The sequence below is a fragment of the Erythrolamprus reginae genome, chromosome 3 (genome assembly GCF_031021105.1).
Source record: "Erythrolamprus reginae isolate rEryReg1 chromosome 3, rEryReg1.hap1, whole genome shotgun sequence".
In the NCBI taxonomy this organism is placed as follows: domain Eukaryota; kingdom Metazoa; phylum Chordata; class Lepidosauria; order Squamata; family Dipsadidae; genus Erythrolamprus; species Erythrolamprus reginae.
This window is the reverse complement of record NC_091952.1, coordinates 91,893,333-91,918,644: the sequence shown is the minus strand read 5'-3', so window position 1 is coordinate 91,918,644 and position 25,312 is coordinate 91,893,333. Positions and strand designations below refer to the sequence as shown.

The window sequence follows — 25,312 nt, the reverse complement described above, 5'->3', positions numbered from 1 at the left end:
GTGTCCTTTGCATTATTTGATTTTTGAATGGTTTTTTTTAAAAAATATATATATATTTGTACATCCAGAAACATATAAAAGCTGAGTGCTACATATTTGATAAAGAAGAAAACATTCAACTTTAGGAACAGAACATATTTATTATCCTTCCATTGAATACAGAATAAGTAATTTGGTACATACTTAAGAAAAAAAAATCTCCTGCATAAAGAATTTATTTTGACTTGCTCTGGCAACTAAAATACAAGCCCAAACCAACAAAGATTTTCACATGTATGTGAAGTTCCAGTGCATATTTTAATTATGTGATGGAATTTAGTTAACTGGATTTCATTTTGCACCCCACCCCCCCAAATCTATTATTTATCTGTTCCAGATTTATAACTGTATTAATAGTATATGTTATTTAGTTTAGAAGTAGTAGTGAGATGATTCATTAAGTTCTATAAAAATGAGATGCAAATTGAAAAGCCATTCACTATTACGCTAACAAATTGAATATGATTCAGATTTGCCCAGCATCTTGTCTGGAATACTGAAATCTACCATCTAATACCATATAAAAAGCAAATACTTAATTTTAAAGAACTTAATTTACAGATGAATGCATAATTTAATAGTACATATTTGATTTCAGGCCATTAATAGTCTTGGTTTTGTTTTATCCATACAATTTAAAAGAAAAATATTAAGCGAAGCTTAACTTAACCACTGTTACCTTTTAGCTAGTGTAACAAAGGACATATTTTTTGCCCCCAAAGTTGCCCTGGTTGAAACATTTCTATATATTTGTGTATAATGAAATGGTCTTGCTAAAAGATTAAAATTAAAACTTTCCCATGTTGTTTTGGCATAAAATTAAAGTTGCAAACAATAGAATTGAGATTTTCTGGTCAATTATTCTTCCAATTTAGTGCATTCAAGAGTGCTTTGTTTGACCACATGTTTTATATTGGCATAGTGAAAGGTTCTAGATTCACATGACAAACCGTTTCTTGCAGTTTGATCTGCCTTATGGAACATCATCACGTGGACCAGTACAGTAATATAAATAAGCAGTCACCATTTGTAGATTGCACTGCTATATGTCAAATGAGCCAAACTTTTATTGCCCAAATTTCAGTCTGAAAAGTATTTTACTTGAGGAATGATAGACAACTTCTTGGCCCCACCACAGGAGAAAAAGATAGATGCAGTGAATGAAAGAAGGAAGGCTCCAGAAATGGTAGGATATTTAATAGTCATCAGCTGAAGGAGAGAAGAGAAGAAGAGGAGTTAAAGAGAGAATCAACAGAAAATAAGAACTGGAGACTTGATAGCCTGCAAAATACTATCTCTTACTTTCAATAGTGAGAATACAGGTGCTCGCAGCTGTTCCTCTACTGTTTACCGCTTTACACATATATTCTCCTTCATCTTCCGGGAAGGTCTCTGGTAAGTAAAGGCAGTATGTTTCTCCTCTTTCAATGTATTGGTAATCCTCACAGTCTTGCAACATTTCTCCTTCAAACCACCATGTAACTTCTGGCTTGGGTTCACCAGTTATTTTAACAGTAAATCGTACTGGTTCACTGTCCACAACGGATACATTTTTAAGAGGCTTTTTGAACCATGGAGCACCAGAACGGGCTTGCTGTTCTTCATCTTCATACACTGAGCCATTAACAATACTCCCTTCCTCATCTTCCTCTTCCTCTTTTTTCTGCATTTAAACAGACATTGTGAATATTTTAACACAAGTTAAAGAAATAGAAGCTAATATTGATCATTTCATTTCAAAAGAATCATCAGACTAAAGTGCTGGAAATCAATGTAGTATTTAATAATAATAATTATTATTATTAGATTTGTATGCCGCCCCTCTGAAGACTCGGGGCGGCTCACAACAATAATAACAGTATACAATGTAACAAATCTAATATTAAAAATTATCTAAAACTATCATTTAAAAATCATAAAACACAAACATACCATACATAAACTATATAAGCCCAGGGGAGATGTCTCAATTTACAGCAAGATGATAGCTATGAATAAGATCTACCTAACACTGACACAAACAGGCCAGTCATCTTCCAGACTAATGCAAATAAAATATGCCAGGGAGAAATCTGAGTATCTCTAAGCTTTTTAAGAATAAGAAAAGAATTAAAACTACAGAGTGGATTATAGCATAGCAGAATAGCAGTTTCATTAGGCTGCTTTTTTTCTTTTATTCAAGGCAAGGGGAGGATGTTTGATCAGTGAAATCCCTAATGTGGCCACTATAGAAAGATATGTCAAAAGCAGAATAAATATTTGTCCACATAAACATCAATTGCAGATAAGGATTCCTGTTAGCTTACAATAAAAAAATTATGCTATGAGATCCAGTAGATATTAATACCTTTTGTAATGCTGCATCTATTTCTTTCTGTTCAAATTGCATACGTAGCAGCTTTTGTTCTTCAATTCTTCTCTGTTCTTCCTCTTCTCTTGCTTTTGCCATTTGTTCAAATCGAGCTTTCATGTTAACTTTGTGAGTGAACGGAGCTTCACATTTTGCAGCGGGCTTCACATCAACGTCTTCTTCCTGGAAACAAAGTAAGTTTATTAAGAAAAAACTACCTTCAATTTGCAAACCCCCAAAACAATCAGAAATTGTATATCAAAAGAATATACAAATTACTGCCAAAACTGTTCTGAACCAAAAAGGATTAGAAATACATGGATATTGATAACGTCTGAAAAGTAGATTTGTGAAAGGGGAAATAGAAAAGCTATGCATTTGCTTTGATTAGTATGTGAATAGCGCATTCTATATACAATTTTGGGAATTGTAATACAGTAGTCCCTCACCTATCGCTGGTGTTACGTTCCAGACCTGGCCGCGATAGGTGAAATCCGCGATGGGGAATTTATCGACTGATAATACTTATTTAAGTATTTATATTGTAATTGTTTGGTAAGTTTTCATTGTTTTAAGTGTTTATAAACCCTTCCCACACAGTATTTATTTTAGATACAGTATTTAAATACAGTATTTACAATTTTAGATATATATATTTTTTTAAAAACCTGCCGATCGAGTTCGGCGGGCTGTTTAAATCTGCCGATCGACTTCCTCAGAAACCCGCAATGAAGTGAAGCCGCAGTAGGTGAAGCGCGGTATAGCGAGGGACTACTGTACAGTAATACCTCATGATACAAACTTAATTGGTGCAAGGAGGAGGTTCATAAGACAAAAGGTTCGTAAGACGAAACATTGTTTCCCATAGGAAACAATGTAAAGTCAATCCGTGCAACCAAAAAAACCCCCCCGCAAAAAAAACGGCGTTCGGTGACTGCTGGGAAGCCGCGCGGCTGTTTTAAAAGGTGACAGCCGGCCTGGGGGGCTTCCCAGCACCACCCCAAACCCGGAAGTTCGGCAAAAGTTCGGGGTTCGGGGGGGTGCTGGGAAGCCCCCCAGGCCGTCTGTCACGTTTTAAAACAGCCGCGCGGCTTCCTAGCTGTCTCCCGAAGCTGAACTTCCGCATTCGGCGTTCGGAGACAGCTGGGAAGCCGCGCGGCTGTTTTGAAAGGTGACAGCCGGGTTGGGAGGCTTCCCAGCAACCTCCTTAACCGAACCCGGGGTTCAGAAAAATTTTGCCTCTTTTTACGAACTTTTTTTGAGTTACGAACCGCTGCCCGGCTGTCACCTTTTAAAACAGCCGCGCGGCTTCCCAGCAGTCTCCAAACGCCGGTTCGTAACTCGAAAAAAGTTCGTAAGAAGAGGCAAAATTTTTCTGAACCCCGGGTTCGTATCACCACTTGTTCGTAAGACGGGTTCGTATCTTGAGGTACCACTGTATATGTTTTCTAAATGAAATAAAATTAGTTATAAAGAAAACTTAGCTGGGAATGGAGCTAAGGAATTGTAAATGAATGTTGAGCTAAAGTATTTTAAAAAGATTGAACACAAATATTTTATGTTCAGTGTGTTTATAGATAGGATAATTAGAGTATTTTACTTGAAATACCTCATTTTACCAATGGTAATTGTCACTGGAAACGATGTTGCTAAATGACAGTCATAAGGTGTAATGTGACATAACTGCATCAACTTAGGACAGCAGTTCCCGCCATCCTAGTTGCTGCTATTGGGCAAATCCTGTGCAGTTATGGCATCTCAATTGTATAATAATCATTTCTGATCCCCTTTCCCATTGACTTTACTGTAATTGTGAGCGGGTTGCCAAACAGCCAAATTGCAATCACATGACCGCTAGGATGCTGAGAGAATGGCAGCCACAATGTCTCATTCTAAGTCCACCTCATTCAGCAATATTATAACTGGTTAAATGAGTGGATGTTATGTGAAGACTCTACACCGATTCAATTGGCAATTTAAAAAAAAACAAAAAACACCAAATAGTGCTAGTAAACCTGAAAGGCTGCCATTTCTTGTTATAGTATGTTGAGTATTTGTCCAAATCTTTAGTTCCCAACTTATAAATTTCAAACAAAAGTAGAACTGAAAAAAATAAAAACGACCTGATGCTTTCATTATGCTTCTGTTAAAGTACTAGTCCAAGAGTACTGTCTACTCTTTTTGAGTCAATACTGTTCACAATAATTGATGTACCTCAATAAAAAACCTAGTTCTTTATCTTCAAGACAAGAATAAAGGAATGATAAGTCTATTGGTTTCAGCAAATAAAGGCTTAGGAAAAGTCAGTGGATTATATTAGATTAAATTCAGTCCCTCATTAAACAAGTATAGAGCAGAAATGTGGAAACAATACATGCACTGAGGTGTATATAGTGTGCAAAATTTCATCTAAAAATAAATGCTCACAGACATTTACACTGGCTTATTCTATAGCTGAAAAGAGAATTCTTGAAAGAATTCAAGGAACAATTTTTTTTTTAGAAATTTGGATTGAACAGTACCATTTTGAAACAATGAACTGCAGATCTGTAAACAGTAGAATCTTTCTCTTAAGCCTACACAATTCATATTTTGGGAATCACTAATTTGCAGAGTTCAAATACATATACATATTTATTAGTCATCTTAAATGTGAAAAGATTATAATTTAATAAAGTCCTTTGAAGACTGGCCTCAATCATTTTTTTCTCATACCAATATATTTCACAGGGATATAAACAAATAGGAGAACAATATATATATTGTCCTGAATTCCCAGAGAAAATCAGTGAGGCATGTAAATGGTTTAAAATAAAAATGGAAAAAGCAAATTAAGCCACCAAAATTTTGAAGCTAGGTTTTTCTGTTTTTAAGATCTTAAGCCACTAGGCCTTTAAATGCAGAATCTGGAAACTGATTGGTACTTAGCACACATGAAATAGAAACAGGTTTATTTTTATTTCCCAGTTACTATGCCAGGTGAACTCCATTAACTGTGGGCTTGGAAGAATGTCAGAATATGTTCAGTAATTTATAGAAGATTATGCGCCATACTGGAAAGCTTCATACGTTTCAAGTGTTCCTAGCTATCAAGCATACTTTAATATATTAGAGGAGAGTTTCTACAAAGGGACTGTAATTCCATCTAGCAAACAGATCATGTTCACCTTTTACCAAAAATTTTATTCCAACAATTAATTTCATCTTGACATTTTCTACAATAAATGTATAGTGGTATCTTACTACTCAATTTGAAGCTCATCAAATTTGGTACTCAATGCATTTTGATACAAAAAAAATTGTCCCAGAATTCATTGTTTGATACTCAGTGCGCAAACTAAAACTTCCAGGTGCTTGCTGCCTTTTGACTCATTACATTATTCTTTATGGAGAAAATGGTTTAGTAGTCATTGTTTTTGGTATTCATCGTGCCTCCCAGAACCAATTAATGATAATTGTATTTGTTAAATGTGTATCCTTCCTATCCATTATATGGTACCTGAGTTTTGTTATACTCCGGGTCCCGTCAACTAAACAATGTCGGTTGGCGGGCCCCAGGGGAAGAGCCTTCTCTGGCGGCCCCGACTCTCTGGATCCAGCTCCCCCCAGAGATTATAACTGCCCCTACCCTCCTTGCCTTTCATAAACTCCTCAAAACCCACCTTTGTCGTCAGGCATGGGGGAATTGAGAGATCTCCCCCGGGCCTATACAATTTATGTATGGTATGTTTGTATGTATGTCTGCTTAATAATGGGGTTTTTAAAATATTTTAAATTGTAAATTATTAGATTTGTTATGAACTGTTTTATTGTGTTGTGAGCCGCCCCGAGTCTACGGAGAGGGGCGGCATACAAATCTAATAAATAATAATAATAATAATAATAATAATAATAATAATAATAAGTTACTATTTGTAGATTTGAATTTGTATTTTCTATATTGTAGGTAACATCAGTTACAATATAGATAATACAATCAGTATCACACCTTTCATGTAACTGGCAAGAGGTGCGTATTTAATAAATAAAACAGGATTAAGTTGAAAGCCAGTTTGATCTAAAACTCCAAGCTACAAACAGGAGACTTAAATTCTCCACTTGCACTGCTATGGAGAGTCCAATCATGGGTTATTCTTCAGCCTTGCTGGAAGGGACTGAGTTAAAAATTAGCATAAATAACTGGTCCACCCCCTTTGTTACCCTTCCTGTGTCAGTCTAAAAAACTCAGTCATAGTGAAGGGACATATTAGTAGTTTCTCCTATGACTCTTGTAGTCTAGTTGCCTAGATGTTAGAATTTTAAATGTTAAAATAATTAATAAATAATTTTTTAAATATTTAAAATTATTTGATCTAATGAATTTTTCCTTTCTCTTCTCTCTTTCAGATCTCGAGAGCTGATTATCTCGGCGGGATGGGCCCCTGCTCTGCGGAGTAAGCCTGCATCGTTTTCACCCAGGTCGGAGCCTCTTCCCTGCGAGGGTACTGCTCCTAGGACCGGGAGTCGCCACGGAAGAGGGTCCCCGGCCTGCGTGGCCATACCCCGCTAAAGCGACTTGATGCCCAGCGGTTAGAAATGACGGAAAGAAACCGGCAAGCCGAAATTTGAATTTCCCGCCGAACTCAGCGTTCTGAAAGCGACGGAGATCGTGATGAGAAGCCGGCACTGCAAACGGCAATTTGGTGGGCGCGAAGATGGCGAGCTACATAGGAGGCCGCCATATTGGGTGTTACCCATCATCTACAACTTCCGCCCGCCATTTTAAAGTCAGCAATGACGCCGCAATTTTCCCCAGAGCAGGAAATTGCCTGGACATCCTGCCACAAGCAGGAAGGGGCAAAGCAAGTCTGGCGGCGGCCATTTTATTGCCAGTTTATTGCTGATTCACCTTGCCGCAAACACAGGGATATTCAATCTGGTGCCGCAGGGTCAGTAAGCGACCTAAATTCCCAAGAATGTCGGATCTCCCTCAACAAAGGACAGCGGACCCTCCTGCCACTAAAGCCAAGGAGAAGTCTCACTCCTCAAAGGCAAAATCGAAGAGTTCAAAATTCTCTTCTGCACTGAAGGAGGCTGAGAGGCGCATAAAGGCACTCGAGGAGCAATTGGAGGCACAAAGGCAGACCCCTGGTCCTCAGCCAAATCAAGGTCAGACTATGGGAAATATGGCCAGTACTACCCCGAGACTCCCAGAAGGTACCGGTTTAGCCACAGACAATGACTGGTCACCAGACAGATTGGGGGGGCCTTCCCACATACCAGACCTACCAGGCCCTGAACTCCACAGGCCTTCTTCCTCCTCATGGCACATGGCTTCACAACCACAGCCAACAGCCACGTTTACTCCTACTGCAGCGGGGCTCCGCTCCTCCCCAGAGACCTGGCAACGCTTGCCACCTGCCTTGCAGGATATGATTGCCTCCGCTTATTCCCATGGCATTGTAGCCGGGGCCCAACAATATTCTAATATAGCCACACCTACACCTTCACCACGTCCTCCTCCTCCACAGAGGAATATATGGGCAGCTCCAGTCCCCTCCTCTCCTGAGCATGACTCCTTCCAGGAGGACTTCAGAGGCCAAGGCTCAGATCCAGATGATGGCCTGTCTGAGGACGAGGGAGCACCACCAGAACCTCCTACCTACGCTGGACTTTTCAGACCCTCCATATTTTGTGTCTTACTTAACAAGGCGAAATTGGTAGTGACACCGGGCACAGAAAAACCTACAGAACCAGCAGCTGCCCCTCAACCCGCCAACAGGGTGCTCTCAGAACCCCAAAAGGAGGCAGATCTTATCCCTGCTCCACAGCTCTTCTTGGACAATGTTAAGCGACCATGGCAATACCCAGCGGGAGCACTGGGTCCAACGGCCTCGGAGCGTAAATTCTACGCCTTCGAACCAGAGCTGGAGAACCTTCTTGCATTCCCTTCTATAGATGCTCCAATTGCAGCTCTGGTGTCCAATGCGCTCGTTCCATCTGAGCTAGCAGATGGCTTGAAACCAGAGGAGCGCAGGGCAGAGAATCTGAACAAAAAAGCTCACCAGATGACGGCCTGGGCCCTTAAAGCAACTTCAGCAGCATCATTTTTTAACAGGGCCTCAGTCCTGTGGCTCCAATAAATGATTACGAAACTGGGACCAGAGGATGCTCGCTTGAGGCAAGATTTAAACAAATTATTGGCGGCAGCGGAATTCTCAGCGGACGCCACTCTTTCCGCCTCACGTTTTTCCTCAAGGGCCCTAGCAGCAAATCAATCATCGCGCCGTCTGCTTTGGCTCCGCACGTGGCAGGCAGACGCCAAGTCCAAATGGCGCCTGGCCTCAGCCCCCTTCGACGGGGCAAAACTGTTTGGAGAGTCTCTTGACAAAGTCCTCATAGAGGATAAAGATAAGAAGAAGGTTCTGCCACGAACCTACAGGAGGCAGGACAGACGCACCACCCCTTACTACAAGCGTCAACCCTTTCGGACCGATGCTTCCTCCACCAATCCCCAGGGAGGAAGGTCGTACACCCAGGGGTCCTACTCACAACCCTTCTTCAGATCAGACAGGGGCAACTTTGGAGATAGGAATAGACAATTCCAACAGTCAAGGAAAGCCTTCAGAGGCTCCAACAGGGGCGGCTTTCGTAGAAACAAATGACTCCACAACTCCCTTTCCAATAGGAGCACGGTTGCAACACTTCACCGCCTCCTGGGAGTCTATCTCCTCAGACACCTGGGCTCTCAGTACAATAGCGCAAGGCCTCACCATAGAATTCATCCAAAGGCCCCCGAGCAGGTTCCTACAGTGTCCAGTCACTTTCAACAGTCACAAACGCAACCTCCTCCTCCAAGACGTTCACCACCTCTTGGAAATTGGCGCCATAGAGAGGGTCCCTACACATCAGGAGGGACAGGGGTACTACTCTATAGTATTCATAGTACCCAAGGCCTCGGGAGGCTGTCGCCTCATTCTCAACCTCAAACAATTAAACACATATGTAAAATACCGCAGGTTCAAAATGCACTCCTTGAGGACAATTCTGACAGCAATACGTCACGGAGACTGACTGACGTCAATAGACCTCAAGGAGGCATACCTGCATGTCCCAGTTCATCCCAAATACAGAAGATACCTGCGCTTTTGTTTCGAGAACCAACATCTACAATACAGAGCCATGCCATTCGGACTATCGTCCGCCCTTCGGACTTTCACAAAAATCATGGACATCCTCACAGCAGATCTACGAACCCGTCCACTACGCCTCATGGCGTATTTGGACGATGTCATCATACTCTCCAGCAGCCCATCACGGGCTCAACAGGACTTATCAGAAGCCATGCAGACATTGGAGTCTCTCGGTTTCTCAATCAACTACCAAAAAAGCCACCTGACTCCAACCAGGTTCCTATCACACCTGGGCACCAGCATAGATACCTTGTCCGGCAAGGTGTTCCTCTCACTCGATCGCCAGAACAAAATCCGGACCGTGATATCAGAGTTACAACACACCCGAACAGTACCACTGGCCTTTCTATCCCAGATACTGGGAATGCTCATAACTTGTATAGACATTGTGCCCTGGGCCAGGTTCCATGCCAGACCCCTACAGTGGCTCCTTATTCCCTTCCAAAAGAACCGGACCAGTCATTCATCAAGACAAATACCAATTCCTCCGGACGTCCGTCACTCCCTGCCATGGTGGAGGTCCCCAGCTCTCCTGCAAGGGTCCTCCTTCCTAACTCATCAGGAGGTAATCATAATGACGGACGCAAGCCTTTGGGGCTGGGGCGCTCACTCCGAAGTGGGAGTAACCCAGGGACAATGGAGTCCCGAGGAACTCAGATGCCCCAACATCAACTATCTGGAACTCAGGGCGGTGCACCTGACACTCAGGCACTTCACAGGACAACTGGAGAATCAGCATGTGCTAATCCGCACAGACAATGTGGCAACAAGAGCCCACATCAACCACCAGGGGGGCACAAGATCAGGCCGCCTCAAGTCAGAGTCTCAGGCTCTATTCAAATGGGCGGAACGACATCTGTCATCCCTGAGAGCAGAGCACATATCAGGCATCTCAAATATCCAGGCGGACTGGCTCAGCCGGACAGCCATCGACCCGGCGGAATGGAGCCTGGAGGCAAAACTATTCAGGGAGATCACCCGCAGATTCGGGACTCCGGAGGTAGACCTTTTTGCTACCCATCTGAACAACCAGTTACCCAGGTTCTTCTCCCGCTTCCCAACACCAGGAGCGGAACAAATCAACGCCCTGACCTGTCCCTGGCCGGAGGGCTTACTCTACGCCTTCCCTCCAGTGTGCTTGATCCCACGAGTGATACACAAATTACTACAAGAACAATCAGAAATACTCCTAGTAGCCCCTCATTGGCCCAGACGACCGTGGTTTGCGGACTTGATAGATCTGTCCATTTCTCCCCCTTGGCGAATACCACATCGAAAAGTAGTTCTGATACAGGGAGCAGTGCACCACCAGGATCCACAATGGTGGAATCTTGCCGTGTGGCACTTGAGGGGGAGAGACTAAGAAAGGAACGGGTACCTGAAAAGGTAATCAATACCATCCAGGCGTCTCGCCGCCCATCCACGACCAGGATATACCAGGCGACCTGGAAAGCTTACTGCACCTTCTGCAGAATCCACAACCAGGACCCACAGTCCTCCTCAGTAATCCAGATTTTGGAATTCTTACAGGCGGGCCTGGACAAGGGGCTGGCGCCCAACTCACTTCGCAGACAGGTGGCAGCTATTGCCACCATCCTTAAAATGGACTTTTCCCGACCTATTTCACAACATCCATGGATTCGGGATTTCATTAAAGGAGCAGCGAACATCAGCCCTCCTCCAATACACCGTTTCCCTACATGGGACTTGCCATTAGTGCTACACGCCTTAACAGAACCTCCATTTGAACCTCTGCGCGAGATACCACTTCGCCTGCTATCACTCAAGACCGCCTTTCTTAACAGCTATCACATCAGCCAGGCGAGTCTCCGAATTGGCTGCCCTCTCAGTCAGACCGGACTTATGTATCTTCCACACAAACAGGGTAGTTTTGCGGTTAGACCCCACTTTCCTCCCTAAAATAAACACAGCGTTCCATAGATCTCAGGACATTATCCTACCTGACTTCTGCACCCATGGATCACATCCACTAGAATTGAGATGGCACAAGCTTGATGTGCGACGCGCCATCAAAATTTACATAAGACACACAAGTAACTTCCGAAAAACGGAATCCCTCTTTGTATCCTACTTTCCAGCTTCCATGGGATCTAAGGTATCGTCAAAGACCATTAGTTGTTGGATCCGTTCCTGTATCTGCACGGCATATAAAGCAGGCGCTACCCCTATACCAAAGGGCATCACAGCACACTCAACAAGGAGTGCGGCCACGTCAGCAGCTTGGGCGACCCAAGCTCCGATTGATGACATCTGCCGGGCAGCGACCTGGGCTGCCCCCACTACATTTATAAAACACTACCGTTTGGACTCTTATGCTTCTACGGAAGCAGCTTTTGGACGCAGAGTGCTGCAAAGGGTATGCCAAGATTCTGCGCCCCTGGTCCAGCCTTCTCCCTCCCTAATTGGTTGACCTTGGGTATATCCCATGATTGGACTCTCCGTAGCAGTGCAAGTGGAGAAGAACCGTTGCACTTACCTGAACGGTCTTCTCGCTGCACTGCAAGGAGAGTCCAAACCCACCCGGCATTTCGTCCCAGGGTCATAGTTTCCTTGATAAGTGTTGGTCTTTATTCTGTTCAATTGGTTAATAAAAGTTACTGGTTTACTGTCACTATGACTTCGTTTTATTATAAGACTGACACAGGAAGGGTAACAAAGGGGGTGGACCAGTTATTTATGCTAATTTTTAACTCAGTCCCTTCCAGCAAGGCTGAAGAATAACCCATGATTGGACTCTCCTTGCAGTGCAGCGAGAAGACCGTTCAGGTAAGTGCAACGGTTCTTCTAATCCTGCCATAGCATAAAAAACAGCTGTGTGACTTTGGATCACTGTTCCTTAGCCCAACCCACTTCATAATTTTGTGGGGAAAATTCAGGAGGGAGGAGCATTAGGCATATTCACCGTCTTGAATTATTTATAAAAACAAAGGAGGGATATAAATAAACCAGATGTATAAGATTATCTAGATCGTTATTCAGAGCCAGAATCCTGTTTCCTTTATAACATTTTGCTATCATTTTCCTTTGAATTCTCATTCATTACAGCCACATCTGTTTTCTCCTAAACTGACACATGATAATGATAAAAGTAAAAGTCTTAAAATTATATTGGGAAACATCCAGTATCCTGACAGTCACAATGGTTTATTTTTCTATATACAGTGGTACCTCTACTTAAGAATGCTTAAGATTTTTTTGCCTCTTAAGAACGATTATTTGCACACATTATTTGTTTTTACATTGATTCCTATGGGAAAAATTGCTTTTACTTAAGAACGTTCTTAAGTAGAGGTACCGCTGTACTTAAAAAATAGCATACCTCTTGAAATTTCTCTGCTTCTCTTTCTTTTATTTCTTCATCCATAGCTCTCCTCCTTGCTCTCTCTTCTTCAATTTTTTTTTGTGTTTCTTCCTCTGATAACTGTCCAATTTTTTCAAATTTTTTCTTTAGGTTCTTTGGTTGAATTGAACCACTTCTTTTTAACTTTATCAGTTCCTCATATTCCCTGCTTAGCTCAAAGGTTTCACATTCTTCCTCCTCCTATTAGAATAAAATGTTTGAAATTATCGGTTAAACACAGAATAACTGGACAAATTTCATAAGTAACAGACGTATAGAGATAAACCACATTTTCCATTCAAAAGAAACAAAAAGCTAACAAAGAAATAACATAAGAAAACATCTCCAGAGGCTTATACTCGATAGCACTGATAATGTTACCTAATGAAGTAATGAAATGTCTGCAAGCAAAAAACCAAGCTTGGAGAACACCAGAATATTCCTTAAAATCATTTAGCAATAGATATTATGTATTTTATAAATTAAAATTTTGTTAGCCAAGTCTGCTATTGAGGTAAATATCTCACAACTTAAAACACAGACCTGTCCCATTTCTTGTCTGAGCAGTTCATATTCTTGCTTCTCTTGTTCCAGTTTTTGTCGGCGTTCTTCTTCTGTGCGTCTTTTTTCTTCTTCCTTTTTTTGTCTCAGTAATTCTTCAAAATTAATATCAAGTTTTCCAGGTGTCAGAGATTCTTGAGATGCAGTTTTTGACATTAGAGAAAATTCATCATCTGGCCCCTGTTAAAAGATAATCTGGTTTATTAACAATGGGTTCAATATAAACATTAAATTATAGATTACACATTGATTATTACAGTGCTCCCTCGATTTTCGTGGGGGATACGTTCTGAGACTGCCCGCGAAAGTCGAATTTCCGCAAAGTAGAGATGCGGAAGTAAATACACCATTTTTGGCTATGAACAGTATCACAAGCCTTCCCTTAACACTTTAAACCCCTAAATTACTATTTCCCATACCCTTAACAACCATTTACTCACTATTATTACTGGTACTCACCATTGAATAAGACACTTAGTGTTCCTGATATTTATAAACATAATTATTTATTAACAATAATAATTTTTTTTGTTATTTGCAAAAATTATTAGTTTGGCGATGATGCATGATGTCATCGGGCGGGAAAAACCGTGGTATAGAAAAAACACGCAAAGTATTTTTTAATTAATATTTTTTGAAAAACCGTGGTATAGGCTATTCGCAAAGTTCGAACCCGCGAAAATCGAGGGAACGGAGTAATACATTTATATCAATGCTTTGATCAAACTTTCAGAGTTTGGATTATCATAATCTAAAATAAGCGACCAAGAAACCTTGGCTATAAATTAATTGTATAAATAAATACCACTGTATAGACATTTAGATGATCCAATTTCATTCAAACTAGTAAACAAATCAGCGTATTATTTCCACAATCTGAGCTGAGATTTAAAAATTGGCACTAATTTTTGAAGTCATAACTTGCTTTCTTTTCTGGATTTTTAAATTAACTTTCTCCTATTTATTTTAATATATTATGTTTTGTTTTTTTTAAACCCACTATATATGACCTAATCTTTCTAACTCAAATGATGACCTAGAAATAACTTTATAGATAAATCTATAGTATAAGCGTATTTCAATTAAATTGGTGTTTTTTTAATTTGGCGGTTTTTTTAGTCTGGTCAGTCCTGATGTTTTAGCAGATCAAAATAAATATCAATGTTAGTCATTATGACTGGATTGCCCTAAAAGATTTGAGAGTACTGAAAACAGCACAAGAAAACTGGAAAGGAACGTATGTGAAAAATACACAAATAAAAATTATTTAACCCTTTCCCCAGGGATCTTTGATTTTGTAGTTCCCTCTCTTTTGGTGGAGTTGTTTTCCGGTGGTGGGGGGGGGGAGGTTTCAGTGTTACAAGTTGATGTTAAATCATTTTGTGTAATGCCACTAATGGTTGATAATGAACCTAGCAAAAGTAAACAGCTAAAGCTAGCTGGAATAGCTAAAATGATACCTACCATGCTTTTTCTTGCCTCAGCAAATGCTTTTTTCTCCTCTTCTATACGCCTGCGTGCCTCTTCCTCTGCTTTTCTTTTTTCCTCCTCTTGCCTTTGTTTTTCTATTTCCTCAAATGTTAGTCTCAGTTTTCCTGGACGAAACTCCTTAACAGAATTTTCAGCTTCTTCTTCATTTTCTTCAGTTCTCTTTAGGGCAAGAATATATTTTAAAGCATCTTTCAAAAGACATTTAAAATATGCCATTAATTTGCAAGATGCCTAATTACTGTGATATGATATATGTAGAATAGAATAGAATAAAAACTTCATTGTCACTTTAAATGTATACTAATCAGCATACATTAAAATGGAATTTCATTGCATTCAGCTCTCAAAAGAGAAGCATTATGCATATATACACCTATATGACATCACAGTCCAGTTCAAATGTGTACATATACATGGCGAAAAAAGGAATTCTGTGAATTTACAAGACAGTTGGCATAAGGAACAAAGCTGTTACAAAATCTAGTAGTCCTGCTTATATGATACAGTTCTACAGAGGAATCATTGAATATCATATGCACCTCTAGGGGGAGATGCTTGAGAAATGGGAAACGGAACTTCAAGACCCTATAAATCTTTGATCTTTTCGTAAATGGGAAAAATCCTCCATTATATGCCAATAAAACCATCCTGCAATATATCCCATGTTACAAAAAGCTCATGTTTGAACAAACACACCATTTGTTTCCTTGCTTCTTCATAGGCGCGTTTTTCCTCTTCCAAACGAAGCCTTGCCTCTTCTCCTGTTTGCTTTTTCTCTTTCTCTTGTCTTTGTCTTTCCAGTTCTTCAAATGTTAATTTAACTTTACCAGGAGAGGAAGCTTCATTGCTTTCATTTTCAAAGGTTTCCTCATCTTCATCCTATATAGAAGAAGGTTCATTTCTCAGATTTGCACCCTTTTGAGACATGCGACCTAAAACAATTTTCTCCATAGTTATGCTCTTATTTCCCCGAAAGAACTCCCTTCATTCACAGAGGAGGGCTATTTCTAAATAAATATACCTTTGAGATCATGCAGCAGTTTTATGTGTCAATTAGCTTACCAAATCTGGAGAAAAATATTTGGCTTCCTTTAGAGCTTCCTTTTCCTGCTCATATCTCAGTCGCTTTTCTTCTTCAATCTTTCTTCTTTCTTGTTCTTCTCTTTCTCTCTCTCGGTCCTCAAAACTTATTTTCATCCTTCCAGGTGATTTGTTAGCTTTGGCAGGAACTACAGTCACTAGTAGTGACTCGTCACCTTCCTGTTGTTAAAAACAAAGATTTCAATGAACATTTGAACAGTGTGGTTGCCAATGCCTGTGAATAATTTGCTTTCCACACAATGTTCAATTTTTAAAGAGTGACTAGACAAAAGCTGTGACTGCGTAGAAATTCCAGTAACAGATAACCTTTGGATAGCCAGACATCAAAGGAAGCTGCTCTTCCCATGTAGAAATTTGCACTGTACACAATTTGACTCAGACAATCCAGTCTGTTGTATTGAATATCAGAAAGGATATCAGTCCAATAAACATTTCCCTTCCTCCCCCCCTCCCCCAAGTTCTCTGCATCCCTAAAAAGAGCTTCAAAAATGGAACCACCTATGTGGAAGGGAATATCAACACATGATCTGTATGAAAGTTTGGTCATGATAGAAACTTTTTTATGAGGGACTGAAAAGAAGAGTAGTTGACTAAAAGATACCCAGTAAATTAACTTGAAACTACTAGCAACACTACATCACAATTACCATAAGGTCTACTGAATATTTTAAATACCATATAATATGCCCTGCTTATTTGGAAAATAGGAATCGTAATTACTTCAATCCTTAAAAATTATGTTGTATACAAGAAAACTTTGTTTAAAATAAAATACTAGGTCCTATGCTCTTTTTTTCAACATTGACCTATAAAAAGAATCTGAAAAAAATTGAATATGTAATTTAGCACTGAGACTACTTGATTAAGCCATCTTACATACAGATTTAACTACTATTACAAGATTTAAAAGCAGAGCTAGATTTAAAATAATGAAATATGCTCTTCAATTTAAAAAAGCCAGTGCCCATCAAAATGCTTTAGATTAAATATGCTTTTAAATAAAATAATATATAGAAATGCCATATTAATTGGATATTATGTAGTAAGGTTACTCCTATCACTTTAATTTATGTGGAATACATATAGAATTATACCAGAATATGTATAAATATTTCAATATATTGCCAGAGCTCTATCGCACTCGGTACCAAAAAAATTTATTACAATATTATTGCTCAAGAGAAAAGATCATCCAACAATCCTATTTAATGTGTTATGTAAAATATTGCTTTCATTTAAGTCTTTCCTTTTGCCATCTCTGTTCTTGCTAAGATCTCCGTTCCCTGTAAATAAAGCCAAAGCCATATTAAGTTGTTCATGAATACATACTGATGGCTAATAAATAAAAGGCATGGAAAAATCTTGTGTTGGATACCCCATTCAGCTGTAATGTAGAGAATATTGACTGTAAGCATATGGAAGTTCCATTGTCTGCTACCGAAACATGCTATTTTAAAACATTACTCTTTTAATCTAAATATTATATAAATATTTCTGTTTTATACTGGTAGTATTACAGATCAAATTATTTACATTTTTGGATATTTAACACTTCAACACAATTATGCTTATCCAAACCATAAATAATTTGATCAGAAATTAATTATGTAAACTGAAGTACAATGTATATTTAAAATTATGTCACACTATAATACCTGTAATCAGGAATTAAAAATTCAATAATAATTATTTGAAATTTAAAGATAAATATAATGTCAGCTTCATTAGTTTTATAATGCAAGTACACCATGTAATTCAAAATATCTTCCAAAAAAACCCAACAACCCATTCAAACATTGACTAGAATCATCTAATTGCTAATTGTTCAAATAGTAGACAATTGATTGGATGAATTTACATTTTAAAAAACTCTGTTAAAGGCAAGTTATAAGGATTTCAAGAATTATTGAAATTCAATTTGTAAATATCAAAAATTTCAGTTAAAGAAATGCGTACAATAATTGCTTAATTACACAAGTAGTTAACTTGTGTGGATTAAAAACTTTCTTCAGTTGAATATCATTTGGCTATGAAAAAAAATTAAAAATGTTTATGCACACTGCTTTAAAATTACATTGTATCATAATTATGCTATTATAAGTAATGAAGCACGTCTGTAACAATGAATGTGGCACTGAATCCGGCTATTAAGAGATGACTAACAGTTGTATTATTTGAATTGGTAAATTGCCTGTAAATACATGGTAGATGAGAATTATACTCTGTGTGTCTCTGTGTGTCTATGCCATCTAAAGCTGCAATCAAGATAATATAAGAATAACTATAAGTAATAACAAGAATAACACTAATCCCTTATAGTATGACTAATAGTATCACATGCATTAAGTCTAATGCTATTTTTTACTAACCACAGTTTCAGCCATTCATCCATCTTACATTTACAGTAGATATACATATTCTGTTTCTAAGGTAGAGTGGTTTATGACAGTGTGGCTGGATCATTACTTGCTCTAGTTTGCTAAAGTAGATATTTTGATGCATAACCTTTGATTTACAAACACAGTGGCTGTCTTTTACAACTTGCTATATCCAAGCCCAGCAAACCACATTATGCTGTAGTACTCAGTGTGAACCCAGTAAGTGAATGGTATATTTATATATATATACACAGTAGATGAGTGAGAGATCACCTAAAATCATATTTGCTTAATTTTAGTTTAGTGTATTTATTGAATCAGACATTTTGAACTTGAACTCACTATAGCCTATTTAAATATGTATGTAACATAGCTAAATGTGACTTTTCAGCAAGCCACAGTAAAATTTGAATAAATGTGTGTATTGCATGTAGTCCACAATCTGTATTGCACTTAGTGTCAAAATGTTGCTCACTTTTAGCTAAAACACATTGCAAAATTTGATCAAAGTAGATATAAAGAAGAACATCAATCAGAAAACAAATTTGGTAAACAGAGTATTCACTAACTAATAACTGAGAACCACAAAGGTCATTTTATAAAGCTGAAACAAAATTCGGCCGCAAGTAATTGTGTTCACACTGTTCTCAACTGTGATCTTGTGCCTTCCCAAAATTTTACTTGACACAGAGTGCTTTTGAACAGATTCATTATTATGGTAATTACGAGATTCAGAAATAGGTGAATGTTGTGTTGTAAAAAAAGTCTGATTACCTCTGATGTTGATTCAGTTCCCGAATTGTTTAACTGTTCATCAATCTATTAAATAAGAATTTTACACAATATTGTTACTTTTATTCCTTTCCCTTCACCGTTAAAAAAGCATAAAATATTCTTGAATCTGAATAAGCAAGTTTCAAAATGTGATACTGAAAAGTGCTAATGCAATGCACTTCTGCTTTCAATAAATACACTTGATGTATATTTATATATTGATTTGTATACAACTCATGCTTTCAGGAAAAAAATTCAACAAATAGATAATATTTTCATTCCTCCTACTTCTATAAAACAAAACTGAACAGCTTGTAAACTATCAAGATGAACAGAGTCTACCAGCTTTGGACTGTGGGCCCATTTTTAAAATCATGGTCAGTAGCAAAAAGAAAAAGATTGGCAAGCTCCTGGTTCGCAGATTCCCAAAGTTTCTCGATCCGTGGCACTTCTAGTAATTCTTAGTATGCTATGGTGCCTTGTGAGTTTGCTGTAATGTCCCCCGCATACTGTAGTGCAGAGTTTGGCAATGGTGGCCATGATGAATTTTCATAATAGTTGCTGAACTCTGAAAACCACATACTGCAGAAACTTGACAATAAATTTAACTGGGTTATCTTTATTGCAAAGAATAGCATCCCTTTTCTCCTGACCTTATGATCTGAAAATCCATTGTAGACTAGGAAAGCATGATTGGGGTATATTTTGTTCATACAAAATATACATCGATCGATAGATAGATAGATAGATAGATAGATAGATAGATAGATAGATAGATAGATAGATAGATAGATAGATAGATAGATAGATAGATATCCCAATCGATGTGTTTTTTCAGTACAATTTTTCCTTTGGAAATTAATACCTAAAACTAGTCTTTTCTTCATTTTGTTGAATTCCACCAGCAAATAATTTCAATGATATGGTGTCAGTTCAAATACAGATATGGATATTGCATATTATATAAACTGAGTCACATGTAAAACAAGTTGGTCTTGTTCTACAGTATTTTGACTGATTTTAACTGATTTGTGACAGTAGACTGTTGATATATGTACTTAGTCAAATTTGAACTACTGTACTTTGACAAAGGAGGGGGAAAAAACCTTTTAAACAACGTGGTCAAATTTTTTGGAGCTGTTTATTTTTGTAACATACTGTAATTTTCTGGACCTTTTTAGTTTTAATCTTTTGGGGTTATCTTTTAATACCCTTGTATTTATTTTCTCTTCTCTATTACTTGGTTTAGCATTAGTTAACATTAATTTTATCAATTAATGTAAAATCATGGCATATGATATCTTAATTAGAAATGAATTTTCCTAGGTTTTAATTAGCAACAACTATGCTAATCTCATATAAGTACTACTGAATTATACAACTGTTGATTAGCATCATTATGTATACAGTAATAATATTTAAAACTATTAAATTTAGTTTTGGTCTACTCTACAGCAATGAATATAAATATACTATAAAACAAGTATATTCCAAAGGCAGAAACTTTGTTGCATTATCTATCATGAAATGAAAATGCCAAATGATTTAAATTTAATGCATTGTCCTCCTTGTTTTATGTATATGTGACTCCTTAGTGCTAATAGCAGAAGTATGAAGGGTTAGTTAGGTCTTTTTCTGCCGTCAGTCTTCTAGTTGCTAAAGCTACATATAGTTGAAGTATTTCTGTGGTTTCTTAGTAACATTTAATTATACAATTATACAGCTAAATATATTGTTTGTGTGGAAGAAAAATTCAGTGCACATATTATAAAGGTAATCTAAAAATAACTTACTGAACAATGTTTTTATCCTGACAAAGGATACTGAAATATCTAGTGCTATTTAATTTCTAGTTATTACATATGATCCCAGACACAATCATCACTCTCAGTATAAAAATTAGTTTACAACATAATCATTTTGGTATATTTTATTCCATATTTTTTAAAAAGGAATTTTAGTACAAAACTTCAGTCTCAGGATGGTCTTTAAGTTGAAACTTGTTACTTTAAAAATTTTTAAATAGTAATAATTTGCACAGATACTATAAACACAAGTTTCATTTATAGTATTATATTTTGCTTCTTAATATTTGTATCCCAATAAAAAGTATGGTTATTTTTTGTTCAAAGAAAACCAGAAACACCTTACCTCATTTTTCTCAACGTCTGCAGTCTCATGTTTTTAATGATTTGCTGAATAAGCCATTATCAATATAATCAACATAATTCACTAATACAAAATTCAAACCACATTATGCTTATAAATCCAACCTATGTATCTCACTGGCAACTTTCAATACAAGGAAATGTTATTTTGCTTTCCCAACCTTGAATTTTAGATATTTGGCTTAGCGATAACATTTTATGTCTTTAATAATATAGTGCTATATCTTACGTTAAGAAACATACAGTTGGTAACAATCAATTACCAGATTTATGTTTTTACTTAGGTATCATATTGGCATTCCCTTGAGAAGATAATAGCATGATCTTAGGACAAAGACCTTTTGAAAAGTAACATTTATCAATTTAACATTAGGCACAAGATATCTACGGTACTTTTGAGGGAAGTTTGACCAAAGGGGCTATCCTGCTAGAAGAATATATGGAGTATGTGCTCTATGGAAAAAAAAACATTGAACAGATCATGGATACAGCACCAGAAGCTGTAGTTAGACTGGGTAAAATTTAATTCTACTCCTTTCTGCAAGAATTTTCATTGAAGCTAAGTCCCTTCTGGAAATTAGCTATTTTATTGGCAAAGAGAAATCACATCTATTCCAACTAGAAAAACTGCAGGAGTGTCAGATCAATAAAAGTAATATGCTAACAACTTAAATATTAAGTTGCTCTTTTAATATTTGCTTCCTGGATTATGAGACATGGATAAGAAAAGAGACATAACTGTTAAAAATATTTACACATACAGTGCAACACTAATAGTTAAAAAAATCATTTCATATACAGTACAACTTGAAGGCTTTCCTTTGAAACTACAATTGAATAATACTAACCCTATCCAAATTTGCATGGCTATTTTTTTTATATATGAAGCATATTTTACCAAGTTCAATAAACATACTTCATGAGCTTTTTTGGCCAGTTCCCTCTGAATTTTTCTTTTTTCTATCGAATCTTGTTCAATTCTTCGCTGCCTCTCCTCTTCCATCCTTTTCTTTTCTTCTTCTTGCCTCTGCTTTTCCATTTCTGCAAACTTTCCTTTGACAGTTCCTATGAGTAAGCAAAACAAAAATGAATGCTTCCAATACACCTCTGGCTCTATTTTCTGATTCATGTAGGAAATATTAAAATATTAATATTTTATTATTTTCTGATCTACCCAAAAAGAGACATTTGAAGCAATAAAGAAATAATCCAGATTTCAAAGAAGACATTATAATGCCCATAGTAAAAATTACACATGAATCCATAAAATCTAGGAGCATTTTATGTACATTTTTCCTACAATGAAGTAGTTACCTAAGCCCTGTAGCTCAAATCTCACAATTGAGATCGAGCTATTGTGAATATGGTTTACAGTTAAAAACTGCCAAGAGTTTGCAAAATAGGTGTGTTTCAGCTACCTTAATTTTTTTTAATTGAAAGATGTTTAAGAGTTATGAAGTAGTAGAGTTTCTACAGATACACATGTGTGTAGAGTAATTTTAGACACCAGCACTTTAAATTAGTTCTGAAACATGTAAACAACTAGAAAGCTTCAACTGGAGCAAAATACGTTGTACAAATAGTCCTTGCTTACCATTTCTTCAGCAACTGTTTGAAGTTGCAATGGTGTTGCAAACAGTACTTGCGAAGTTGCAAAGGGTACTTATCTGGGGTGAGTTCTAACTTGCTGCCGTTTCACTTCCTCCTGCACCATATGGCTACATGCAAGATGCGCTCCACTTGTGCATGCACAATGCCACAAAACAGCTTCTGCTCATGTGCAGAAGTGAAAAACAAGATGGCGAATCACACCACCTCTGCAATTATAATTGTGATCTAATGCTTGGCAACCGGCTTGCATTTTTGACTGTTGCAGTGCTTCAAGATTACGTGATCACCCTTTGCATCCTTCCCTGCAGCTTCTTGTGAGGAGAATTAATGGGGAAACTGGCAGTTATTAAATTACTGTTGTCAAATTAGACTAGTATCTTATACTTGTCAGAAGGGATGTTGCAACAGTCTGTGCCTGCTATGCAGTAGTGAGTTGTAAATATTTTGGCTACGGGTTCGTATGTGTCCCAGAAAAATGATTGGAGGGTCCCAAAAAGGTGGGCAAAGCATCCTGCTGCCAGCACTACCAGTTCTAAGAACTGGTCCCAACCAGGAGCAACTCAGCACTGCTACTATAGTAATCAAATCACTTGAAAACACACCCTCGACAATAAAGTGGCTCCAGACTGGTAAAGTTTGAAGCACTGGGACCAGAAGCTAAGGGTTTAAATTCTAATCCTGCTTTAGGCATGGAAGCCATATGGATTATCTTGAGTCACTATTATCTTTTCATCCTAAAATGGGACAGCAGCAAGGTAACTTGCCATTATATTATCTATCCATTTATCTCTCCATCCAAAATACATACATTGATATATTACTACTAAAGACATTATCAGATGGGCAGTGGCCCTTTGCTTCAATGTTGGTAATAGTACACAAGTGGAATGTTTAAGACAATGTACAGTATGATACTAAAGCATTGATAACAGAGGCCAAGACTTATAAAATTTCCCTTACCTATTAGTTTTGGAACATAGGCTTTCTCTACTTTAGAAGAGTTTTCTTCTTCATCATCAGAAGCAAGAAGTTCTTTCATCTATTCAGATGGATCAAAGATATTAATGCAGACAGTCTTAAAAACTCTGGTACATTTTTATATAAGATTCAAATATATATTTTTATAGCACCATTGTAGTATAACTGAAATCAAACCAAGAGAAACAAATAATAATTGCAAAGGAAATGACCTCCTGCTTTCGCCTGTTCCATTCTTTCTCTCTAATATATTGTTCTCTTCTTCTTTGCTTTTCTTCTTTTGTTCGTCTCTGATTTTTTTCTTCCCTTGTTTTCTGCATGGCTTCAAATTTATCCTTTATATCACCTTTTCGAAGTTTGGGCACATAGGACTTTTGTATAGGTTTAGATGAAGAAAGCAGAATCTTAGTGAAGATGTAGAAAAGGCAAAGATCAGGAAAGGATGACAGAGGCAAATGAAGATACATTGCACAGCGTGTTAGATACGTAGATGCATGCTGTATCTAGCACTTCCATTTTTATGAAAGCAATATTATGTAAATGAAAGAGAAGCAGAAATAGTGGGCAAAAGAAATTAAAGATATCAGACAAAAAAATGTATCAACTTGCCTAAAGGAGTTTTGCCAATATTGTTTAATTTCTCCCGAGTTCTACAAGCCATGATTGCTTCCACCATTCCCTGCATTGCTTCATATATTGCTTTTGGTATTTTAAACTTTTCACTTCTTTTAGAGGATCCCATCCAATTTGCAGCAAACATTCATTCCTTAAACAGATCTCACACTATCCACCAACCTTTTACCAGCATTTCTACATTTTCGTCCATTTTCCAAACATTCTGACAAGGTCTATTACTTTATCAACTTGCCTCAGTTTTTACCATATACAGTATGTATAATTTATAATTATTTGCTCAATTTTCCTTATCAAATCAAAATGTCTTAATCTTTGATGATTATTAGATAAGTTCTCTGTTGCATCATAGTCTAATATTTACTGGAAATCATTCATATTCACAGCTAGCAACAAAAGATTGACTTCATACTGTGGTATACACACATTCATGGCCTCAGTCAACACACTTGTAAAGTTATTGCAAGCATTTCTTGTACGTTTGTCTATAAATACACTAAACCCAGGCAAAGTATCCTTATCTATCTTCAACTCAGTAATGAACTATTTATTATTATCCACTTATTCTCCTACATACTTTACTTCCACATTTAGCAACTAGCCTTCAGTTTTATATTTTGAAAATATTTCACAACTCCAGCATCTTTACTTGTATATTTTCTCTAAATCAACAAAATGCCTTTGAACATAGCATT

At 37.6% G+C, this 25,312-nt stretch overlaps 1 protein-coding gene across 2 annotated transcripts in view; it reads right to left on the bottom strand.

Moving 5' to 3' along the window:
* Positions 1-120: 120 nt before the first annotated feature.
* Positions 121-25,312, bottom strand: part of NEXN (nexilin F-actin binding protein) — a 40,884-nt gene continuing 15,692 nt past the window's right edge. The window contains exons 3-13 of one of the 2 annotated variants that reach the window (XM_070746187.1): positions 23,967-24,045; positions 22,312-22,460; positions 19,228-19,272; positions 16,037-16,234; positions 15,671-15,853; positions 14,948-15,133; positions 13,466-13,663; positions 12,902-13,123; positions 2,387-2,572; positions 1,342-1,702; positions 121-1,248 (exon numbers count right to left, since the gene is read on the bottom strand). In XM_070746187.1, coding sequence (XP_070602288.1) covers positions 1,235-1,248; positions 1,342-1,702; positions 2,387-2,572; positions 12,902-13,123; positions 13,466-13,663; positions 14,948-15,133; positions 15,671-15,853; positions 16,037-16,234; positions 19,228-19,272; positions 22,312-22,460; positions 23,967-24,045 — 1,821 coding nt within the window. In that variant the 3' untranslated portion in view covers positions 121-1,234. The remainder of the gene's footprint in view (positions 1,249-1,341; positions 1,703-2,386; positions 2,573-12,901; positions 13,124-13,465; positions 13,664-14,947; positions 15,134-15,670; positions 15,854-16,036; positions 16,235-19,227; positions 19,273-22,311; positions 22,461-23,966; positions 24,046-25,312) is intronic. The other variant, XM_070746188.1, reaches the window with a different exon arrangement.